This window comes from Bubalus kerabau, chromosome 12 (genome assembly GCF_029407905.1).
Source record: "Bubalus kerabau isolate K-KA32 ecotype Philippines breed swamp buffalo chromosome 12, PCC_UOA_SB_1v2, whole genome shotgun sequence".
NCBI classification, from domain to species: Eukaryota; Metazoa; Chordata; class Mammalia; order Artiodactyla; family Bovidae; genus Bubalus; species Bubalus kerabau.
In genome coordinates, this window is record NC_073635.1 from 24,021,945 (window position 1) to 24,041,620 (window position 19,676).

General features: G+C 38.3%; 1 protein-coding gene across 1 annotated transcript in view; it reads right to left on the minus strand.

Moving 5' to 3' along the window:
- Positions 1-19,676, minus strand: part of FREM2 (FRAS1 related extracellular matrix 2) — a 150,142-nt gene that overhangs the window by 124,100 nt on the left and 6,366 nt on the right. The window contains exon 2 of the mRNA XM_055542311.1: positions 14,709-14,798. Within this exon, the coding sequence (XP_055398286.1) occupies positions 14,709-14,798 (90 nt within the window). The remainder of the gene's footprint in view (positions 1-14,708; positions 14,799-19,676) is intronic.

Consider the following 19,676-nt stretch of genomic DNA (forward strand, 5'->3'; position numbering starts at 1 on the left):
ATGTATATGTATATGTGCTTTATAAAAGTGTTTCAAGTGTAAGATTATAGTACAACTCACTCATCAAATCTTTTTTTTCAATGCCAACAGTTTCTTAAATGGTTAAGCGTAGCTTACCTTCTTTCTTAATTCTAGAGCAATGATGCAGTGCATTTAATTTGGGGCTATTTCTACATAAACATGTAAAGCAAGAGAAAGACTGCCGCTGCTGCTGCTGCTAAGTCGCTTCAGTTGTGTCCGACTCTGTGTGACCCCAGAGACGGCAGCCCACCAGGCTCCCCCGACCCTGGGATTCTCCAGACAAGAACACTGGAGTGGGTTGCCATTTCCTTCTCCAATGCTTGAAAGTGAAAAGTGAAAGTGAAGTCGCTCAGTCGTGTCCGACTCCCAGCGATCCCATGGACTGCAGCCTACCAGGCTCCTCCATCCATGGGATTTTCCAGGCAAGAGTACTGGAGTGAGTTGCCATTGCCTTGGGAACACAAAACAGTTCTTTTCTGGCTCTTGGATTTCTGAAGTCTACTGACCAGTTTTACCACTTTATTTTCAATTCCTGAAGTGGCTCTCTTGAGCTACGGTTGAAAACACTGTTTTCAGTGTTCTCCAGTCATGCCTCTAACAGCTACACAAATGGAGTTAAAGGTAACAGGCAGGGCATTACCAGGATGAAATGATCAGACCTTTCTGCACCAAGGAAACCAGCAAAGAAATGGAAAACAGGCAGGTCTGCTGTCTCAGTTTGGAGGAAAGTCATCGGAGCTGTCTTGAAACAAAACGAAGAGAATTGTGTCCTGGCTTCCTTCATCAAAAGACACTCTAAACGTGCTATTTTCTAAGCTTTCTTTACAATTAATAAGAAGGATAAAAAGTAGTTCTAAACTGAAAACTAAATATAGCGAGATAATTATGTTTCCTTAATCTTTTTTTTTTAATTTCTTAGTACCAAGAATATTAGTAGCATTGGCAAAAAGTGAATCTTACCCGAGACAGTACTAGGAATAACTGAATAATTTATTCTGGACTCTTCTACCATAACAACACTATAACCATCTAAAGATACATTGTTTTCTTAACCTAATATTTATATTATTTATTCCCTAGGTGGAAAATCACTTATGCAACACGGCTTGGCAATTGATTTTTTATTCTTAGGGGCAGAAACAGGTCAATAAATTAATGATTTTAGTTAATTTATACTATTTTAAAACTAAATGTTCAGGAAAACTTTTCCCCTTCATTTACACAAACATTATTGCTCCCAAGAAATGTACATTATGAAATTGATCCACATTTGTCAAACAAGAACCAAAGCATCTATATTTTTGTGTGTATGTGCGTGTGGTTCATACATTCCTCACTTTATCACTATGTTAAGCTTCAATAAACCATATTTTCCCTGATTTGCAGTCAGGATTAAGTATGACATTTGCCCTTTGACTTCACTGGAATATTGCAGAAAGATCCACGGCTTTAATACTTATAAGGTAGAAACAAATAAATGAGGCTGCTAAATAAAATGTACGAAAGTTGCTCGGTTGTGTCTGACTCTTTGTAACCCCATGGACTCTACGGTCCATGGAATTCTCCAGGCCAGAATACTGGAGTGGGTGGCCTTTCCCTTCTCCAGGGGATCTTCCCAACCCAGGTCTCCCACATTGCAGGCAGATTCTGTATCAGCTGAGCCACAAGGGTGGTCCAAATAAAATCTATAAAGTAATAACTCAAACACTATTTATAAGAACATTAGAGGGACAAAGTTTTAAAAAGCAACTAGTTTTCTTGTGATATCATAGGAAAATAAGATTTCACATTTTTATTACACAGAATCAAGAAGTAGCTGTCTACTACAAATCATTTGCATAAGCAATACCAAGCTTTTAAGGAACATGTTAGGAACAAAAATTAACTATCCACAGCCCTTATTTTCCAATGACCTCAATGAAGAATTTAAAAATATATGCTTCCTTATTACTTAAATTTACTAATTTTCTCAAAGACGTATTCATTGAACTGTTTTCTTCATTATAAGTCTGTCAGCTGCATGACTACAGCATTCTGTACTAAATATATTTAGTTGATTCTAAGACCTGGACAAACATGGTATGTTATCCCTATCTTCAGCTGGTTGCAGCCCAGCGTATTAGACTTGCAATCAAAACTATCCTTCGAAACTCCCACAACTGCTAAATCGAGATGTTTCGGAGTACTACGTTTTGGTAAAAGTGAGTTACTATATGTAATGTTCAAGTCTATAAAATGTACACTTCCAAGCACCAAAAAAGAGAAATAAAACATGTACAGTGAGCTCAAGAAGTACAGTGCTTTGCATTTCCATGATTTGGCCAAAGTGGAAACTCATTATTATTAGATTAATGGAAATCTTAGCTTAGCTACTTACTAGTGGTCCAATAACTTTGGAAGCATTCTTAGCCTTTAAAGTGGGCACTGAAGAAATGTTAATTATCTTTCCACTTTCATCTCTCCTATCCCATCTTTCCACCAAAAACAGACAGTTAAACTTTACACACAGTTACTGTGAGAAAGCCAAGAGAAAGGAGGAAAGAAAAGGACAGAAGGAGGAAGGGAAAGAGGGAAAATAAAAGCAAGGGGGAAAAAAAAGGAAAAGAAAAAAGAAAAGCTCTGGAGACTCTCACTTTAGTAGCTACCTGCACAGTCGCTACCATGCCACAGAAACTGTACTGCATGAATGATCCTATTTCCATGAATAATTTTACTGAAATCTTCAAAAGAACCCTAATAGCCAGGTGCTATTATTGTCCCACTTTACAAATGAAACCGAGGCTGAGAAAGGCTCAGTCTCCTGGCCCAGGGTCATATCACCTATTCTTGTCGGAGGCAGAACCTCTATTTATTCCAGTTCTAACTCCCCTCACTCTGATGGAAAGGAAGATACGCAGGGTCAAGAGACTGGCGTTCCGTGTACACATTTCAAAGAAGTAAGACATCTTATAATTAAGACGTTCGAAGTGACCTCTTCATTTCCTGCCTTAGACGGTTTCCACGCCCCTCTAGTCTTTCCCATCTCAGTGAATGCAGCACCACTCTCCTCTGGCCAAGAAACCCAGCATCATGCTCACATTCTCTTTTTTCCAATCCATCAGTAAGTCCGGTAGATTGAGGTGTGAAATTATGCAAGCCCATCCTCTTCTCCATGTCACATCTGTCTTCCTGCATCAGCCCTGCATCGGTCTCCCTTCTTCCTCCTTGAAATGCCCCCTTGACTCTCTACAGCTACAAGAGCCATCATCTGAAAACATAAATTAGAACTTGTGAACTCCCTTGTTTTAAAAAGATGTGGGGGCTTCTCTTTCCCTTAGAACAAAATCTGAATTGCTACCCTGGGTTTGTAAGGCTCTGTACCATCTGGCCCCCGTCTAGCTCTCTGGCATCCACTGCCTGGTGCTACTCTCTCTTTTGTTAACTCAGCTCCAGGTGTGTTGATGCTCTTCTGGTCCCTTGAACACACAAAGCTCAGAGCCTTTGCACATGCTTTTCCTCCCACCTGGAACATTTCTTCCTCCCTTCTACCTGTGGCAGCTTCATCTCATCCTAAGTCTAAGCTTAAACATCACCTTTCTGAAGCCTTTCCTGATAGGTGCATCTTTATCTTGGATTTACTGACAACGTCTGCAATAGTTTAAACAATGAATACATGTTGTATTTGTCCACTGTTCTATTATCCATACCTATCAGAACCTCAGATCAGATCATAATTGCCATGACTGTCACTGTTTTTCAAGATCCCAATAGAGACCTGAAACACGGTGGCTGCTCCAAAAGTACTTGCTGAATAATTCAATAAACAAATGAGTAAGGAAATTATCTTCACCCAGTAACTTTCACCATAGAAACTCTTTCATTGCATTCTGGTTTTACTGTATTCTTAAGTGTGTGCATGTGTGCTAAGTCACTTTATTTGTGTCTGACTCTGTGCGACCCTGTGGGCTGTAGCCTGCCAGGCTCCTCTGTTAAAGGAATTCTCCAGGCAAGATTACTGGAGTGGGTTGCCATACCCTCCTCCAGGGGATCTTCCGGACCCAGGGATGGAACCCGCATCTCTTTATGTCTCCTGCATTGGCTGGTAGGTTCTTTATCACTAGTGCCACCTCAAGTCATGTCCGACTCTTTGCAAGCCCATGGACATAGGCCACCAGGCTCCTCTGTCCATGGAATTCTCAAGGCGAGAATACTGGAGTGGGTAGCCATTTCCTTCTCCATGGGATCTTCCCCACCCAGCAACTGAACCTGGGTCTCCTGCATTGCAGGCACATTCTTTACCATCTGAGCCACTAGGGAAACCCCATTGTATTCTTACAGGTTCTAACAAATATACAATTATACTAGCTACAGCTGTGTACTAGACCATTGAACACCACATTCTATTTCTCCTGACTGCCCAGAGCAAACTTAAAGAGACAGACTGGAATATTTTTGAGTTATGTCATATATACCATGAATAAATATTTGATTTGAAACTGTGGTATTTTAATCACTTATGAAACATTTGCTTAGTTTTTAAAAGGTGATTATCATTTGTTGTGAGAGTAACACAGAACCATGCTAAACTTCAAAGATGTGTCTAATACTTATCTTGGTTGCTTCCAATTGCTGACAGTTAAAATAAAGCTGCTATAAACAACAACAAAAAAATGATATATCTAATACAGATTCATATTCATGGGAAGATTTAACGATTTAGAAAAAGCTTCCCCTGAACTAAAGCTAATAAAAATGGTACATCCATAAAATTTTGGAATGAACTTAAAGAATAATAACTAATAAAATGTAGTTTATGCTTTTCTATTTAAAAAGTACAACTTCTTTCATGGATACAGCACAGATATTTTATAGATTCATACTTTTATTTTTTATTTGTTTTTTTTTTTTTTTTTCTTTTTGGCCATGGGATTTTAGTGGCTTGTGGAATCTTAGTTCCCTGACCAGGGATTGAACCAGTACCCTTGCAATGGAAGCATGGCATCCTAATGACTGGACTGCAGGAGAATTCCTGATTCCTGCTTTTAAAGGCAGGGGTCTGGCATTGAAAGAGCTTGATGACTTGAACTGTTCTGAACTGCTCAATGAAAAAAGAAAGGCTTACAAACATTACGCCATAGTCACCAACACCTCCTCCCAGGATCAGTTTTCTAGTGGATCTGTGCTCTCTTACAGATTAAAAAATACTTGCATCAGTGCCTGACATTACTTCACTTTCTTATTATAACTCCCTGAGACACTAGCATCTTTCCTCTGGTTCTCATGTCACTAGCAATTAACTTTATTGCCAAGAATGCTTGCCTTTTTCCCCTCTCAGCTGAATATTTGTATAATCTTTTAATGCTTGTACTCAGACCTCGTTTTCCGACTTACTGTGCTTATCTATATTTTTCCAGGCTTGCTTTAAATTCAAGCTAATTATCAATAATGACTTTGCCTTCAACCGTGAAGTTACTGGTCACCTTCCAGAAGAAAGTTGTGCTCCTTCTCGCCAGAATGAGAAGCATCCAGTCTCCTTGTGTCTTGACTATTCAATCGTCAAGTATGGGCTAAAAATCTGAAAGACTCGCCTTCCACTGACATTTCACATACAGAAATGACTTTGCAGCTTTTTTTTTTTACTATGTCAAGAAGCTATTTATATCTTTCAGTAGCATATGAATTAGGGATCTTGGCGGATGAAAAACTAGGCACCACAAAGCACAATCAAAGACAGTGGCAACACACGTCTGGCTACGGACCAGATGCTTTACAATGGCCAACACACATATTATGTCTGACACCCCAGTTTCAGGGCCGAAACCGGAGACAGACTCTCTTAGTCAGCGTGCCCGTGTCATATGAGAGCTGAAATGAGGAAATGGCCAACCAATTTTCATAATGGAGAAAGAGTAGGGCCCCTCCTACTTTGTATAACCAGCCAGATGATCACATATCCTAGTTCTTTCTTCTGCCCATCAAAAAGTATTTTGATTTATGTCAGAGTTTGGGGTTGACATGTACACACTGCTATATTTACAACAGACAACCAACAAGGACCTACTGTGTAGCACAGGAAATTTGCCTAATATTCTGTAATAACCGAAGGGGAAAAGAACTTGAAAAAGAATGGATATATGTATGTGTATAAATGAATCCCTTTGCTGTATACCTGAAACTATCACAATATTGTTAATCAAGAGAGATCACAGAAAAAGCAAAGTATCTTGAATCTGATGAATCTGATGCTGACACTTTGAGACTTGAAACAAGAAACAGAAAAAAATGTACCTAATGACTTTTTAATAAGAGTTGAGGATATTTTATGCTAATATACTTTCTACTTCTCTTCTTGTCATAAAGTTGTCTCACATGAGGCAAAAAAATTGGGGTGACTAAAAACACTTTAGGCAGTGGTTCTGACTTAAATATTTCAGTGATTTATAAAAAATGCCTATATCTCTTTAAAATTTTAAAATTGCATTATATGATACAATTGTTTATAGTATACTGTCAACTATTTTATTTTCTGAAAAGAATTCTTTAAGAGTAACATGAGCTCTAAACTGGTGTTTACTATGAATCTCTTCAGTCTTCAGTATATTTCACTGAAGATTTCAAAGGCATTTTTATAGGAGTTAGTTCCATGTGTTTAAAAATGTGAAAGCTTTACTAAAAATCTTTTTTGGTGCCACAGGGATTTAAATTAATGCTAGGATAAGAGAATGTTCCAAAAGAATGCACAGGTCCCCCCGGGGAATTGTTTATAGGAGCTTTTCATAGAATACTATTTAATCAATCCTTATATAAAATAGAGCTTCTTTTTGCCATTTATCTATTCATTTATATTAATATTTGTGAAATATTTGCTCTGTGTTCACCCAAGTGTAGGCACTGTGGTTAAAGATTAATGACATCTTTTTGATTTGAAAAAGTTTCTTCTCTACTAATGAAGATCTTCACAGTAGCAAATAATCAGGATACAACATTTTTGTTATAAATAAAGACAGGGACAGAAGCACACACACACACACAAAAGGCATGACAAATTTTGTTACATGTTGGGAACAGCCCTAGAGAGGGAATGACATTTGAGTCGAAAGTTGAAGAGTGATTAGCAGTCATCAGGGCTGAGGGTGGGGCATGCCTGAACAGTTACCTGAGACTGGGTTTCACATCATAATAAAGAGCTACAGGAGTTTATTGGAGGGAAAACGAAAAAGGGACAGGAGCGCTTCCATGTTAATATACACAGAATGTGAGAATAGGAAAATTACAGAGTTAAATGCTGAGAAGAAATCAGGCAAGAAATGCTCTGTTAAAAAGGGGAGAAAAGAATGTGTGCTTTTCTCAGAAATAGAGGCACAGACATATAGAACAAATGTGGATAACAAGGGGGGAAAGGTGGGGTGGGATGGATTGGGACATTGGGATTGACACATAAAACTACTATGTATAAAATAAATCACTAATGGGAACCACTGTGTAGCACGGGAAACTCTACTCGATGCTCTGAGATTACCTAAGTGGGAAGGAAACCCAAGGAAGAGAGGATATAGGCAAAACGTGGCTGATTCACTTTGCCGTGCAGCAGAAATTAATGCAACACTGTAAAGCCACTATACTCCAATAAAAAAAAAAAGAAAAAGAAAAGAATACACGCTTTTTTCTTCCCACAAAATTCCAGAGTACTAGATATGGAATTTCATTCAAAGAGGCAATTATCAAAAGAGGATATATATTTCCAAGTCTGTATTATTATTATTTTACAGTTACCCTTGAGAAGGCGTGTGTGTGTGTGTGTGTGTGTTAGTCGCTCAGTCGTGTCCGACTCTTTGCGACCCCACGGACTACAGCCCACCAGGCTTCTCTGTCCATGGAATTCTTCAGGCAAGAATACTGGAGTAGATTGCCATTCCCTTCTCCAGAGGAACTTCCCAACCCAGGAATTGAACCCTGGTCTCCTGCATGGCAGGCAGATTCTTTACCGTTTGAGTTACAGGGAAGTCTTGAGAAGGCATAAAGGATAAAAACAAAAGACATGGAAGACAGTTTAGATAAATCCAGGTGGTACAGGGGTAAAGAATCCACCTGCCAATGCAGGAGACACAGGGTTCCATCCCTGAGTTGGGAAGATCCCCTAGAGGAGGAAATGGCAACACACTGCAGTATTCTTGCCTGGAAAATTCCATGGACAGAGGGGTCTGGTGGGCTACAGTCCATGGGGGTACAAAAAGTCAGACAAGAGCAAGCATGCACTCACGTAGGTGATTGTAACGCACACTCAGGTAAGAAATCTCAGCAGAAGCCACAGATAACAGAAGCACATTTCGTAACTCCAGAATCTGACCTTTTAGCTTGTAACTATGCATATGCATGTGTTCTTTGGCCCCCAGAAAATCTGGATGGATGACCTATTTTGATATAATATTTCCATTTTTTTTTTTTTTTTTTGCTGCACCACGCTGTTCGTTGGACTTTAGTACTCTAACAGTGAAAGCGTTAGTCACTCAGTCATGTCTGACTGTTTGTGACCCCATGGACTGTAGCTTGCCAGGCTCCTCCGTCCGTGGGATTCTTCTCTTCAATCAAGAATACATTTCCTTCTCCAGGGGATCTTCCCAACCCAGGGATCAAACCCAGGTCTCCTGTATTCCAGGTGGATTCTTTACCGTCTGAGGCATCAGGGAAGCCCACCAGGGATAGAATGTGGGCCCTTAGCAATGAGAATGCAGAGTCTTAACCACTGGATCACCAGGGAATTGCTGCATGTTCTTTATTAATATTCCAATACACATATTTCATTACTAAATGAGCATTTTAAGAATTACATTATGACAGACTTTATAATTATGAATTTTCAGGGCTGTATACCGTTTTCTGGTTTTGGTGCCATTACTAAAAAGCTCTTCTTATTTTTATTGGCATTTAGAGCAATTTCCAGATTGCTGTTGTTCACACGGTGACACACCTGTGCCTACAAGTCTTTACTTCTGTTAAGCTATGTCTCAAGTGGAGTCTTACAGCCTTCCTGACTCCATCTACAACTCAGAGATGTTTCTTCAACTTCATTTTCTCAGTTTTCAACTTCACAAATAGTTTGGAAGTGTAACTGTTTCATCATAATCCCTGAGGTGATTTTTTTTTAAGTTTCTTTGTAATTGATAAAACAAGTATAAAATGGTATCTTAAGATTGATTTGTGTTTACCTTTAGAAAGAATACATTTTTCTCCACATGTAGTTAGAAAAATTACAGTGTGGTACTAGGAAAGAATACTATAAATGTTAGGATACAGTGACCTTTAAGATATTCTAAAATATTCCAAAGGATGCAGAACTTTTACCTATCAGCAGATCCAGTCTTCTGATGAGTAAAAGGAGGAGAGTGAAAAAGCTGGCTTAAAGCTCAACTTTCAAAAAATGAAGATCATGGCATCTGGTCCCATCATTTCATGGCAAATAGATGGGGAAACAATGGAAACAGTGAGAGACTTAATCTTTTGGGGCTCCAAAATCACTGCAGATGGTGACTGCAGCCATGAAATTAAAAGACACTTGTTCCCTAGAAGAAAACTATGATCAACATTGACAGCATATTAAAAAGCAGAGACATTATTCTGCCAACAAAGGTCTGTCTAGTCAAAGCTATGGTTTTTCCAGTAGTCATGTATGGATGTGAGAGTTGGACTATAAAGAAAGCTGAGCACTGAAGAATTGATGCTTTTGAACTGTGCTGTTGGAGAAGACTCTTGGACAGCAAGGAGATCCAACCTGTCCATCCTAAAGGAAATCAGTCCTGAATACTCATTGTAAGGACTGATGCTGAAGCTGAAACTCCAATACTTTGGCCACCTGATGAGAACTGACTCATTGGAAAAGACCCTGATGCTAGGAAAGATTGAAGGTGGGAGGAGAAGGGGATGACAGAGGATGAGATGGTTGGATGGCATCACTGACTCAATGGACATGAGTTTGAGCAAGCTCCAGGAGTTGGTGATGGACAGGATAGCCTGATGTGCTGCCCTCCATGGGGTTGCAAAGAGTTGGACATGACTGAGTCACTGAACTGAACCGAACTGAGCTCTTCAGTCTCATCTATCGAACATGCAAGACTCAGTCTGGAGAATCCAGATGATTTGAGCATTCTGCCCTCTTAAGTCTCTCCTGAATGTGTCGAAGTTACTATTTGGGGAAAGAATCCGAGATTCAAACTGGCCTCTAGCTGCCTCATTATGCAACTTGCAAGAGGTCAGTTACCTATATCTGTGATTCAGTTTCCTCATCTGTCATATATATATTTAACCATGCTGGGAGCTAGGAAGGCAAAATTGCATAAATTATAGTTCTGATAAAAGATATAATTTAAAGAATAACGACATATTGAGTATGTGTGCATGTGGTATGAATACATATGTGTGTGTGTATAATATATACCTGCTATATTAAGCAACATTCATTAAGTCCAAACAGAGTAGAACTTCCTGAGGTGAAAATTCTGACATTGTCTATTCTTTGAATAGATAACTCTATAGTCCGGTCATTTGGTAATTGCCCCCAAGCCCTCCAAAAACTGAAAAGTAGAAATTCTGTCCTAAGCACCACCCATTAGTAGGGGATGGTCCCAGTCCATTTCTACATGTTAACAGAAGAATTCTGTGGCTAGCCAGGTTCTTGTGATAATTAAATCAGAAACAGAAGATTTTAGTTTTCTGTTCTCCTCCCTCTCTTCTCCCAGTCTTGATTCCTGAAATTAAAAGCTATATTTTATTTTTAAGATTATTTGAAGATTCTGTTTGCTCTAGTAGATTTATTTAGACAGTTGCTATCCTAAAATAAATATGGTAGATTTGAAGAAAGTGAATTTAATGGGTTGAAGAGAGAATTGGTGGTAGAGAGTTCTTGGTTTTACGACATGAGACTTTGACTTGCTTCCCAGATGTGAAATGCTATAAGCATTTCATATATTTCATGAGAATGGTTTATAGACTTGCTTAAGTATTGATTGCTGTTGTTTAGTAGCTAAGTCATGTCCAACTCTTTGTGACCCCATGGACTGTAGCCTGCTAGGCTCCTCTGTCCATGGGATTTCCCAAGCAAGAATACTGGAGTGGGTTGCCATTTCCTTCTCCAGGGGATATTCTCGACCCAAGAATTGAACCCACATCTCCTGCATTGATAAGCAGATTCTTTACTACTGAGCCACCAGGAGAGTTAATGAAATATTGATAACTGACAATAAGTCACAACAGCTGAATTCAATAACCAAACCCTCTGTTGTAAAAGTCCGTCATCAAATGGATGGGAAGAATAAATACCCTTGAGGAGCTCTTGTTACTTTGTGGAAGGATGGTCGTGTTTGGGAAGTTATCTAGTCGTCCCAAGACCTAGATCCTTCCAACTGAGAAGCAAGGCTAATCCTTGTTCATAAGATTCAAGTACCTGCCATAATTCCTGAGACATACATATCTTTGAGAAGTATTAAATGATATCATAAATGTGTCTTCATAAACAAGTCATCTAGTTCATGAAATTTACATTGTTACATTTGACCATATTGAAAATACGTGTTTCTATTACAGTCTATAAAATAGGTCTTTTCTAGAGTATATTTTGGTGAAATTATTGGCTGTACAACTAGAAGATACATAGCTAGTTCAGAAAAAATTTAAAATTCTTAGTATAATATTTTTGTAGAAAGGAAAGACAACTATTTTTTTCTTTTCTCACAAATATTGCAAAAAAAATTGTTTTACTTCTGTTTGTCAAAATACCTCACACTTTCCAGACAGAAGAATTTCACTGAATATTCTCTGTAAGTTTAAATAGCATTGCACTTCTCATTCAAATATTAAGATATGTTATAGACAATGCAAAAAATAAGTATCAGACTAAAAATATTTTGAAATACATATGTGACTTTTCAGTTTTTAACCTGGCAGGTCTCTATGATTATTCTGTCAAAGAGAAGTTTTCTTGCATTGGGGAAATTAAAAATAAATTCTGTTCCACCGAAAGTTGCCAGAATCTGCCTGAACCCTATAAGTAACACATTATCAGTGAGGAAGAAAAGAGTAAAGGGCAATATCTCTGGAAATTTTCTCTCTCACATGAAACTCTAGCTCTGAAAAAGCTCCCGAAATGATTTAGTTCCTGTTTCCATAAACACAGTCTTTAGAGGCTCATCCATTTTTCCAGCAAATCCAAAAATAAACCCAGTCTCTTCAGCTAGTCATTTCTCACTTAATATTTTGAAATATGATACAGTATAATGTTTTCTAATATTTGAATACAGACCAAAATTTCAGAGTAAATACTAAAAGTCCATCCAGTTAAGGAAAGAAATGTGCAAAATAACAGAGCATATATGTGAATAAAAAGAAAAAGTAAAATATATAGAAAAGCAAAAGCTATGATGTCTTGGAATTGTAGTCATCAGATTTCAAACTTTTTTGGCAATTTTAAAGAAAATGATACTTTTGTTATTGAGGTTTATTCTGTCATTCTGAGATATATACATGGTGCTTTGAGCCAACAATTTAGTCCTTAAGTTTATATTTTTTATATATATATATATGTATATATATATATATGAAAAGCAAAAGTTGCTCAGTCATGTCTGACTCTTTGCGACCCCATGGACTATACAGTCCATGGAATTCTCCAGACCAGAATACTGGAGTGGGTAGCCTTTCCCCTCTCCAGGGGATCTTCCCAACCCAGGAATCAAACCCAGGTCTCCCACATTGCAGGCTTCCCTGGTAGCTTGGATGGTAAAGCGTCTGCCTACAATGCCGGAGACCTGGGATCAATCCCTGGGTCAGGAAGACCCCCTGGAGAAAGAAATGGCAGCCCACTCCAGTATTCATGCCTGGAAAATTCCATGGACTGAGGAGCCTGGTGGGCTACAGTCCATGGGGTTGCAAAGAGTCGGACACGACTGAGCGACTTCTCTTCACTTTCTTCACTTCCTTACCAGCTGAGTCACAAAGGAAGCCCAAGAATACTGGAGTGGGTAGCGTATCCGCTCTCTGGTGGATCTTCCCGACCCAGGAAATTGAACCAGAGTCTCCTGCATTGCAGGCGGATTCTTTACCAACTGAGCTATGAGGGAAGACATATATATATATATATATATATATATATATATAAATATGTGTGTGTGTGCTCAGATGCTCAGTCGTGTCTGACTTTTTGTGACTCTATGGACTGTAGCCTGCTACACCTTTCTGTCCGTGGGATTCTCCAGGCAAGAATACTGCAGTGGGTTGTCATTTCCTCCTCCAGGAGATCTTCTTGACCCAGGGATAAAACCTGTGTCTCTTATATCTCCTGTGTCTCCTGCATGGCAGGCAGATTCTTTACCACTATGCCACCTGGGAAGCCAATAAATATGTGTGTGTGTATATATATATACACAAATATATGTATATAAAATACAAATTTGAATTATTTCAGAGTCTCATTCTAAAGTTTACTCACAGTGAAATTTCCCATTTGAGCAGCAAGATTCAACAAGCAGATTAGTTTTCTATAAGTTGATTTCCTTCTCAGAACTTGGTTTCCTACTAAGATTCACTTATCAATATGTCAAATAGTAAAGTATAATTTGGTTGCTAAAAAATAAAGTTATTAAACTTACTAAATTTAGTTGAACCCAAATTGACACTTTTTTTTTTTGCCTCTCTGGCACACACTTAGCAGATGTTATTTTTCAGAGCTTGCGATCCTGTTACGTCCAGTGATATTTTAAACAAGAACTATTTAATACTTTAAAAGATAGGAAGGGTGAGCACAGAATCTTGAGATAGATGACAGAACACTGTGCATTTTTATAAAGTGTCATAAACAGGTGACTGAATTGGAATTATTTCTCTCTCTTCCCTTGCACACATGTCCCCTCATTTCCTGTGTCTTATTCACACATTCTTTCTGAGGTTCTTTTGCTTCTTCTGAGAGCAAACAAGAACACAAACATCTTTATGATCAATCTAGAAGCAGCCAGTTTTCCTCCTAGAGTGAGGAAGAGAACTGAACAATGTGAGTGGCTGTCAGGGCACTGAGGGAGTGATGACAAAAAAATTACTGAGGTGACTTAGATTTCAGGTCATAGTCTATTCTCTGCAGTATTCAGACTCCACTAAGGAAAAGTTTAGCTAGACTAAGTCACTAAACTTCCCAAACTAAGACAATCATCAGACATACTGAACTTGATGAGATGAAACATACATTTACTTAGCATTGATCTCTTGGTGAATGCTATGTATCATCCACCAGCCTTAGTCCACACAGCACCCAAGCAAATTAGAAAAAGGCACCCACTTTGGGCAAACACAGCTAGATAGGACATGCTTTGCAAGTGGGGCTGGCTGGTTCAACATCTTCTTGTTGCCTCAAGTAGGCAGCTTTATGCAGAGGAAAATCTGAACAACTGGACATGAGGATCCTATTTATATAGATCTTTCTCTTTAGTGCTCTATAAATCACAAGACAAAAATAATATAACTAGAACATGTATTCACAATCATTGCAGAGTAGGACTGTGTCAGATTGAGAACATAAGATTTTCTAGAGAAAATACCAAATTCACTCCATATAAATTTAGGTGAGCCTAAACTGATACTTGATACAGATTCCTTGTATGAAGGTTGTCAAAGAGCAATGAATAAAAGCCACTCTCCTTGTTTACACTAACAGGAGAGTGAATACTTACCCCCATCTTCAACTGTAAACTGGAATATGTCACTTATGGCATTAGCCCCTTCTCTTAAGACATAGCATATTTTCATATCATCAATGTCAGCTAGAAAACAACCAAATAACAAGATGATTAATTACTAGGGCAAAACCAGTGACTCATCATGTATGGTAAGTCCTATTGGCTGTTACTCTTCTGAACCACGTTTAGGTCCTCTTCTCCTAAGGGAATAGAAGCTATCTTATTTCTCCTATCTCCAAGCCCCCTTGATTTCAGCTGTCCCTTGGAAATCTGATCCCTTACACAGATAAATAGAGTGCAAGAGTTAGGCTATAATAATAGCAAGGTGTTGCCCCTCCCAATGGTATTTGCATGTTCATGCACCAAAGGAGTGACTATCTAAATACGGAATGTCAGACTCCATGACAGGTGGAAAGGGAGATATTTTGAGGCATGGCAGATTTCCTGGCACTACAGAAATCACACCCTTTGCCTCCCTGGCCCTGAGAGGACAGAGGTTCCTCTGCTTTCCCTTTAGGCTAATTTTTCTTTTCTCTTGTGTTACAGCAGGCTGTTTTTAAGCTCTCCAAATTTTTGAGAGAAAAAATATGAAAATTAAAAAAAAAAAAATCCAACAGATTGAAGTTACTATCATGACCCAGGACCAAAAAGAACTTAGAAAACATCTAGTAAAAGCTGAAACCTTTATTCAGAGTGAAAAATTATTCTGCTTCAGAAGTGTTTTTTTTTCTGCTATTTTCTATTCTAGCTATCAAGTTCACCGGTATGGTTTGTTTTCAGTATTGACTAATACGCAATTTTAAAATTTATTCATCCGTTTTGTGTTTGTCTCTGTAACAATGCCACACAGACAACATAAAACAAACATCATTCTGTCCTGAGACACTCCTATGACTCATTAGTGGACCACTATTATTACAGATCTGGGCCAATCAGAAAGCAGTTATTTTCAAGATTACTTAATATCAAGATCATGGCTAAAGATTGCTTCAACAGTGGTAAGTAAGATTTGTCTCGTGTGTGGTTTATTCATCTTCTAAGATCTTTAATCAGTTCAAGCTATGGAGTTTATAGGCATCACATATGAGAAAATGATTTTATGAAAGGAATAGTCTCACGTGATGCAAAGTGTTTCTATTTTCTGTTTGTGGTTTTCTGGCTTCGAGGCATGCGGGATCTTAGCTCCCCGACCTGGGATTGAACTCGTACCGCCTGCCTTACTCACTGGACTGCCAGGGAAGTCCCCTCAAGTGAGGCAGACTGTTAGAAACGACCAATTACCCCATGAACTTCTACAGCTCCAACATACAATCTACCTTGGCTCACACATATTTGGAAGGTGACTTGCTTACCATCAGACAGCTGAAGAGGGGAAAATCTGATTTAATAGTTAACAGTACCTTCTTGTGCATAAAGATACTTAAGGACAAAGCAAGTTCAAGATGTTTTGTTCTCCCTTTGAACTTCATTTCTAACTCTACTATAATTTCCCCAAATTTTGCCTCTTTCTGCATGGTTACCTTTAATGGAAGGTTGAAAATTTCTGTTTTCTGTTTCCACAGTCCTTTGCTCAAGGGTCTTACACCCAATAAAAGCTCAAATGCGTCTTAATCTAAAATTAAAGAGGCTGGAGGTCTGGTAGCCCACACTTGCATCTTTCCCTTTGTATGGATGATGTTTCTGCAGGGTAAGGAGTGAAGCCTCATGTATTGCTCTCTCCCAGTTTAATCTTACAACTCTCAACTTTTACAGCCTTTAGTTTTATTGATGAAGGAGTGAAGGGAACTCTTCTTAGGTGCTTAGCAGAAAGACAACATCATCTGGTCATGTGGAAAGACCTTGGTCCAGTGTTCTCATTCCATCTTTAATTCTATAAGAAAATCTAAAGGCTGTACTATAAGAAAAAGAAAAAAACACCCAGTCCTTGTATTAATGTTTTCTAAACAAAAACTATAGTACTTGGGAGATAGTTTCATTAAAACAAATTACCACTTCAAGGGTGATTTTTCAGAAGTTTTCTTTTTTAAAGTAATGAGAACATGAATTCAGTTATAAGATACACAAGAGTTAGATTTTCCCTCCAAGTTAGACCTAAACTATTGATTAGATGAAACAAATGAAAACTCGTTTTATAATTTTCTTAATAATGCACTGTTCAAAATCTCAAGTAAAGACTTTGATTATAACAGTTATTCTATAGGTGCCTCTTTATATAAGTATATACATTTTATATAAAATGTATATACTTATATATACTTTTAAATATACGTATTTATATACGTGTATATATATATATACACTTCTCTATATATAAAATGTGTTTATATTGTATATAGGGCTCCTCTGGTGGCTCAGTTGGTAAAGAATGCACCTGCAATGCAGGAGACTTAGGTTCAATCCCTGGGTGGGGAAGATCCCCTGGAGAAGGAAATGGCAACTCACTCCAGTATTCTTGCCTGGGAAATCCATGGACAGAGGAGCCTGGTGGGCTACTGTCCATGGGGTCACAAAGAGTCAGACACGACTGAGCGCCTGAGCATATATTATGTTTATATATATATAAACACTTGCCTCTTAAGGTACAGAAGTATTAAAAAGATAAAAACCTGATAGCCAAAATACTGTCTTTTTAAGTAAACTTAGGATAATTAGCTAGATTTTCTTCTTGCTCTTAAACTTGCATCAGATTTATTTCAGTTTATCTACATAATCATTTCATTTTTTTTTAAATTCTAAATTAATTGACATTCCTGGTAACCACACCCTAGTTACCTTTAGGGAAATTTCTGAAAGTAATAAATTATCTCCCATAAGATATTACTATGTATTTGTCATAGACAAAAAAAATCCTGGTACTTGAGACCTGCGGTGGACAGAGCAAAGAAGCATACCTCGACAAAATATGAAGTTTGAAAAGAACTAAAAAATTTCCCTAATTTGTCTAATTCTACCTTGGTTACTTTTCCTAATAGTGAAAGTTAATAACTTTTTTTTTGTTTTTTTTTTCCTCTTAGGGACCATTCAGTCAATCTATTTGGCAATGATCTTCCCAAGCCATATATGCTAAGCTGACTTAATTTAGTGTATTGAAAAGCCATCAAAATATTGGTCTGCTTGTCCCTTCATGAAAAAACAAAGAAAAAGACGGCACAGACGTCACTTCAGACACTGCTTCCACTTCCTCTGGCAGAGGATGAAATGGTTAGATAGCATCACCGACTCAATAGACATGAATTTGAGCAAACTCTGGGAGAGAGTGGAGGACAGAGGAGCCTGGTGTGCTGTAGTCCATGGTGTCGCAAAGAGTAGGACACGACTGAGCGACTGAACAACAACAACATTACTTTCTCTACTGCAAGAGCAGCCATGGTAACCACTATAACGGAGCTTTCTCCGTTTTTACTCACTCATCTAATTTCCATTAAACTCCTCTGAATCAAACACCAGCCTCAACTTGTTGAAATGAGTCCTGTGTGATTAAATAAAAACAATTTTCCTATGTTCAGTATTCACATTCTCATTGCAACATGATGCTTTCTCTTAAAATGTAATCTTAAACACTTATATTCACTTTTTATAATAAACTCACAGCTACTCTATATTTACAAATGACTATAAAAAGCAATCACAGTGATTCCAAGTCAGTGACAGAGCAATGGTCTGTACTGAAATAGCATGATTTAATGGCTCAGTATTCAGGAAATAATATTCCAATATTTTGAGCTGTTGCACTTGGTCCATGGAATTTAAATTAAATATCCTTGCCCTATTTTCATTCAGAAATTCTTTTTTTTTTTTAATCACTAAAATCAGATTCTTTTTTCTGATCACAGGATTCGTTTGAAGTAACATTTTCGATCCTCTAAAGAATATCCTTTCACTATTCCTTGCATCCTCTTTCCATTCCAAGAAAAGAAACCAGTGCAAGAGTGCATGCATCTCTATCCTCAGAAAGCCTTCACACACAAGTTTCCTGCTGGTCTGGCATGACACTTGGCACCCAGAAGTTTTCCTGTCCCTGCAGGCCCTGGGATATATATTCAGGCTTTCAGCCAAGAATCAGGAGGTTGAAGGGTAGGGCTATTTGCCAGAATCTAAAACAGAGAAGCAGTTTACTTTACACTCTGCGACATCCATGTTTATTAAAGCATTTGTTATCTAAGAGTCTAACACTGTTACAGGACAATAACACTCCCCCTTGGGAAGCCCTGGGGTTTAACTCCATCTCGAACCCACAGAGCTCACACAGGAGAGATCTGGTTTCCATTCTGACAAGGGTGAGATTTTCATGAAAGCAACCCAAAGCTCTTTGAATTGAAAGTTGCACATTCTAGAAAACAGAGGTCTAACTCCCAAGCCAGCAGATTGAATGGGCTTCTCCCTTTAGTCACTGAGTAACTCTGCACAGGTCACCTGCCCTTCCTGTCTCAGACTCTGTGGACACACAAAGAAAATCGAGGTTACAAAAATGTATTCATCTCCGAGAATGCAGATGCTTGAGGCAATGCAGTTTGTTACTGTGTTTGATACAGCACAGAGAGGAGGTCTGAAATGAGAAAATAATTTCCTCCTACTATGAATTTTGTTAAAACATCTTTAGGCTCTTAACAATGAACTGGATATATATTTTGGTGATGGGCTTCCTGTCTTCTTGCTTGTGCTAAGTCACTTCAGTCGTGTCTGACTCTTCGTGATCCCAGACTCCTCTGTCCGTTAGGTTCTCCAGGCAAGAATACTGGAGTGAGTCGTCATGCCCTCCTCCAGGGGTCTTCCCAACCCAGGGATCAAACCCGTGTGTCTTACATCTCCTGCATTAGAGGCAGGTTCTTTACCACTAGCGCCACTTGTACGTACATAATCATTCTAAATGTAGATAAGGGTTTACCCGTTATATCTTTGGACAGGTGTTAGTCTCATAAAATCTTATAAGAATTCTAAAATCTACAAAGTAAATATAAATAC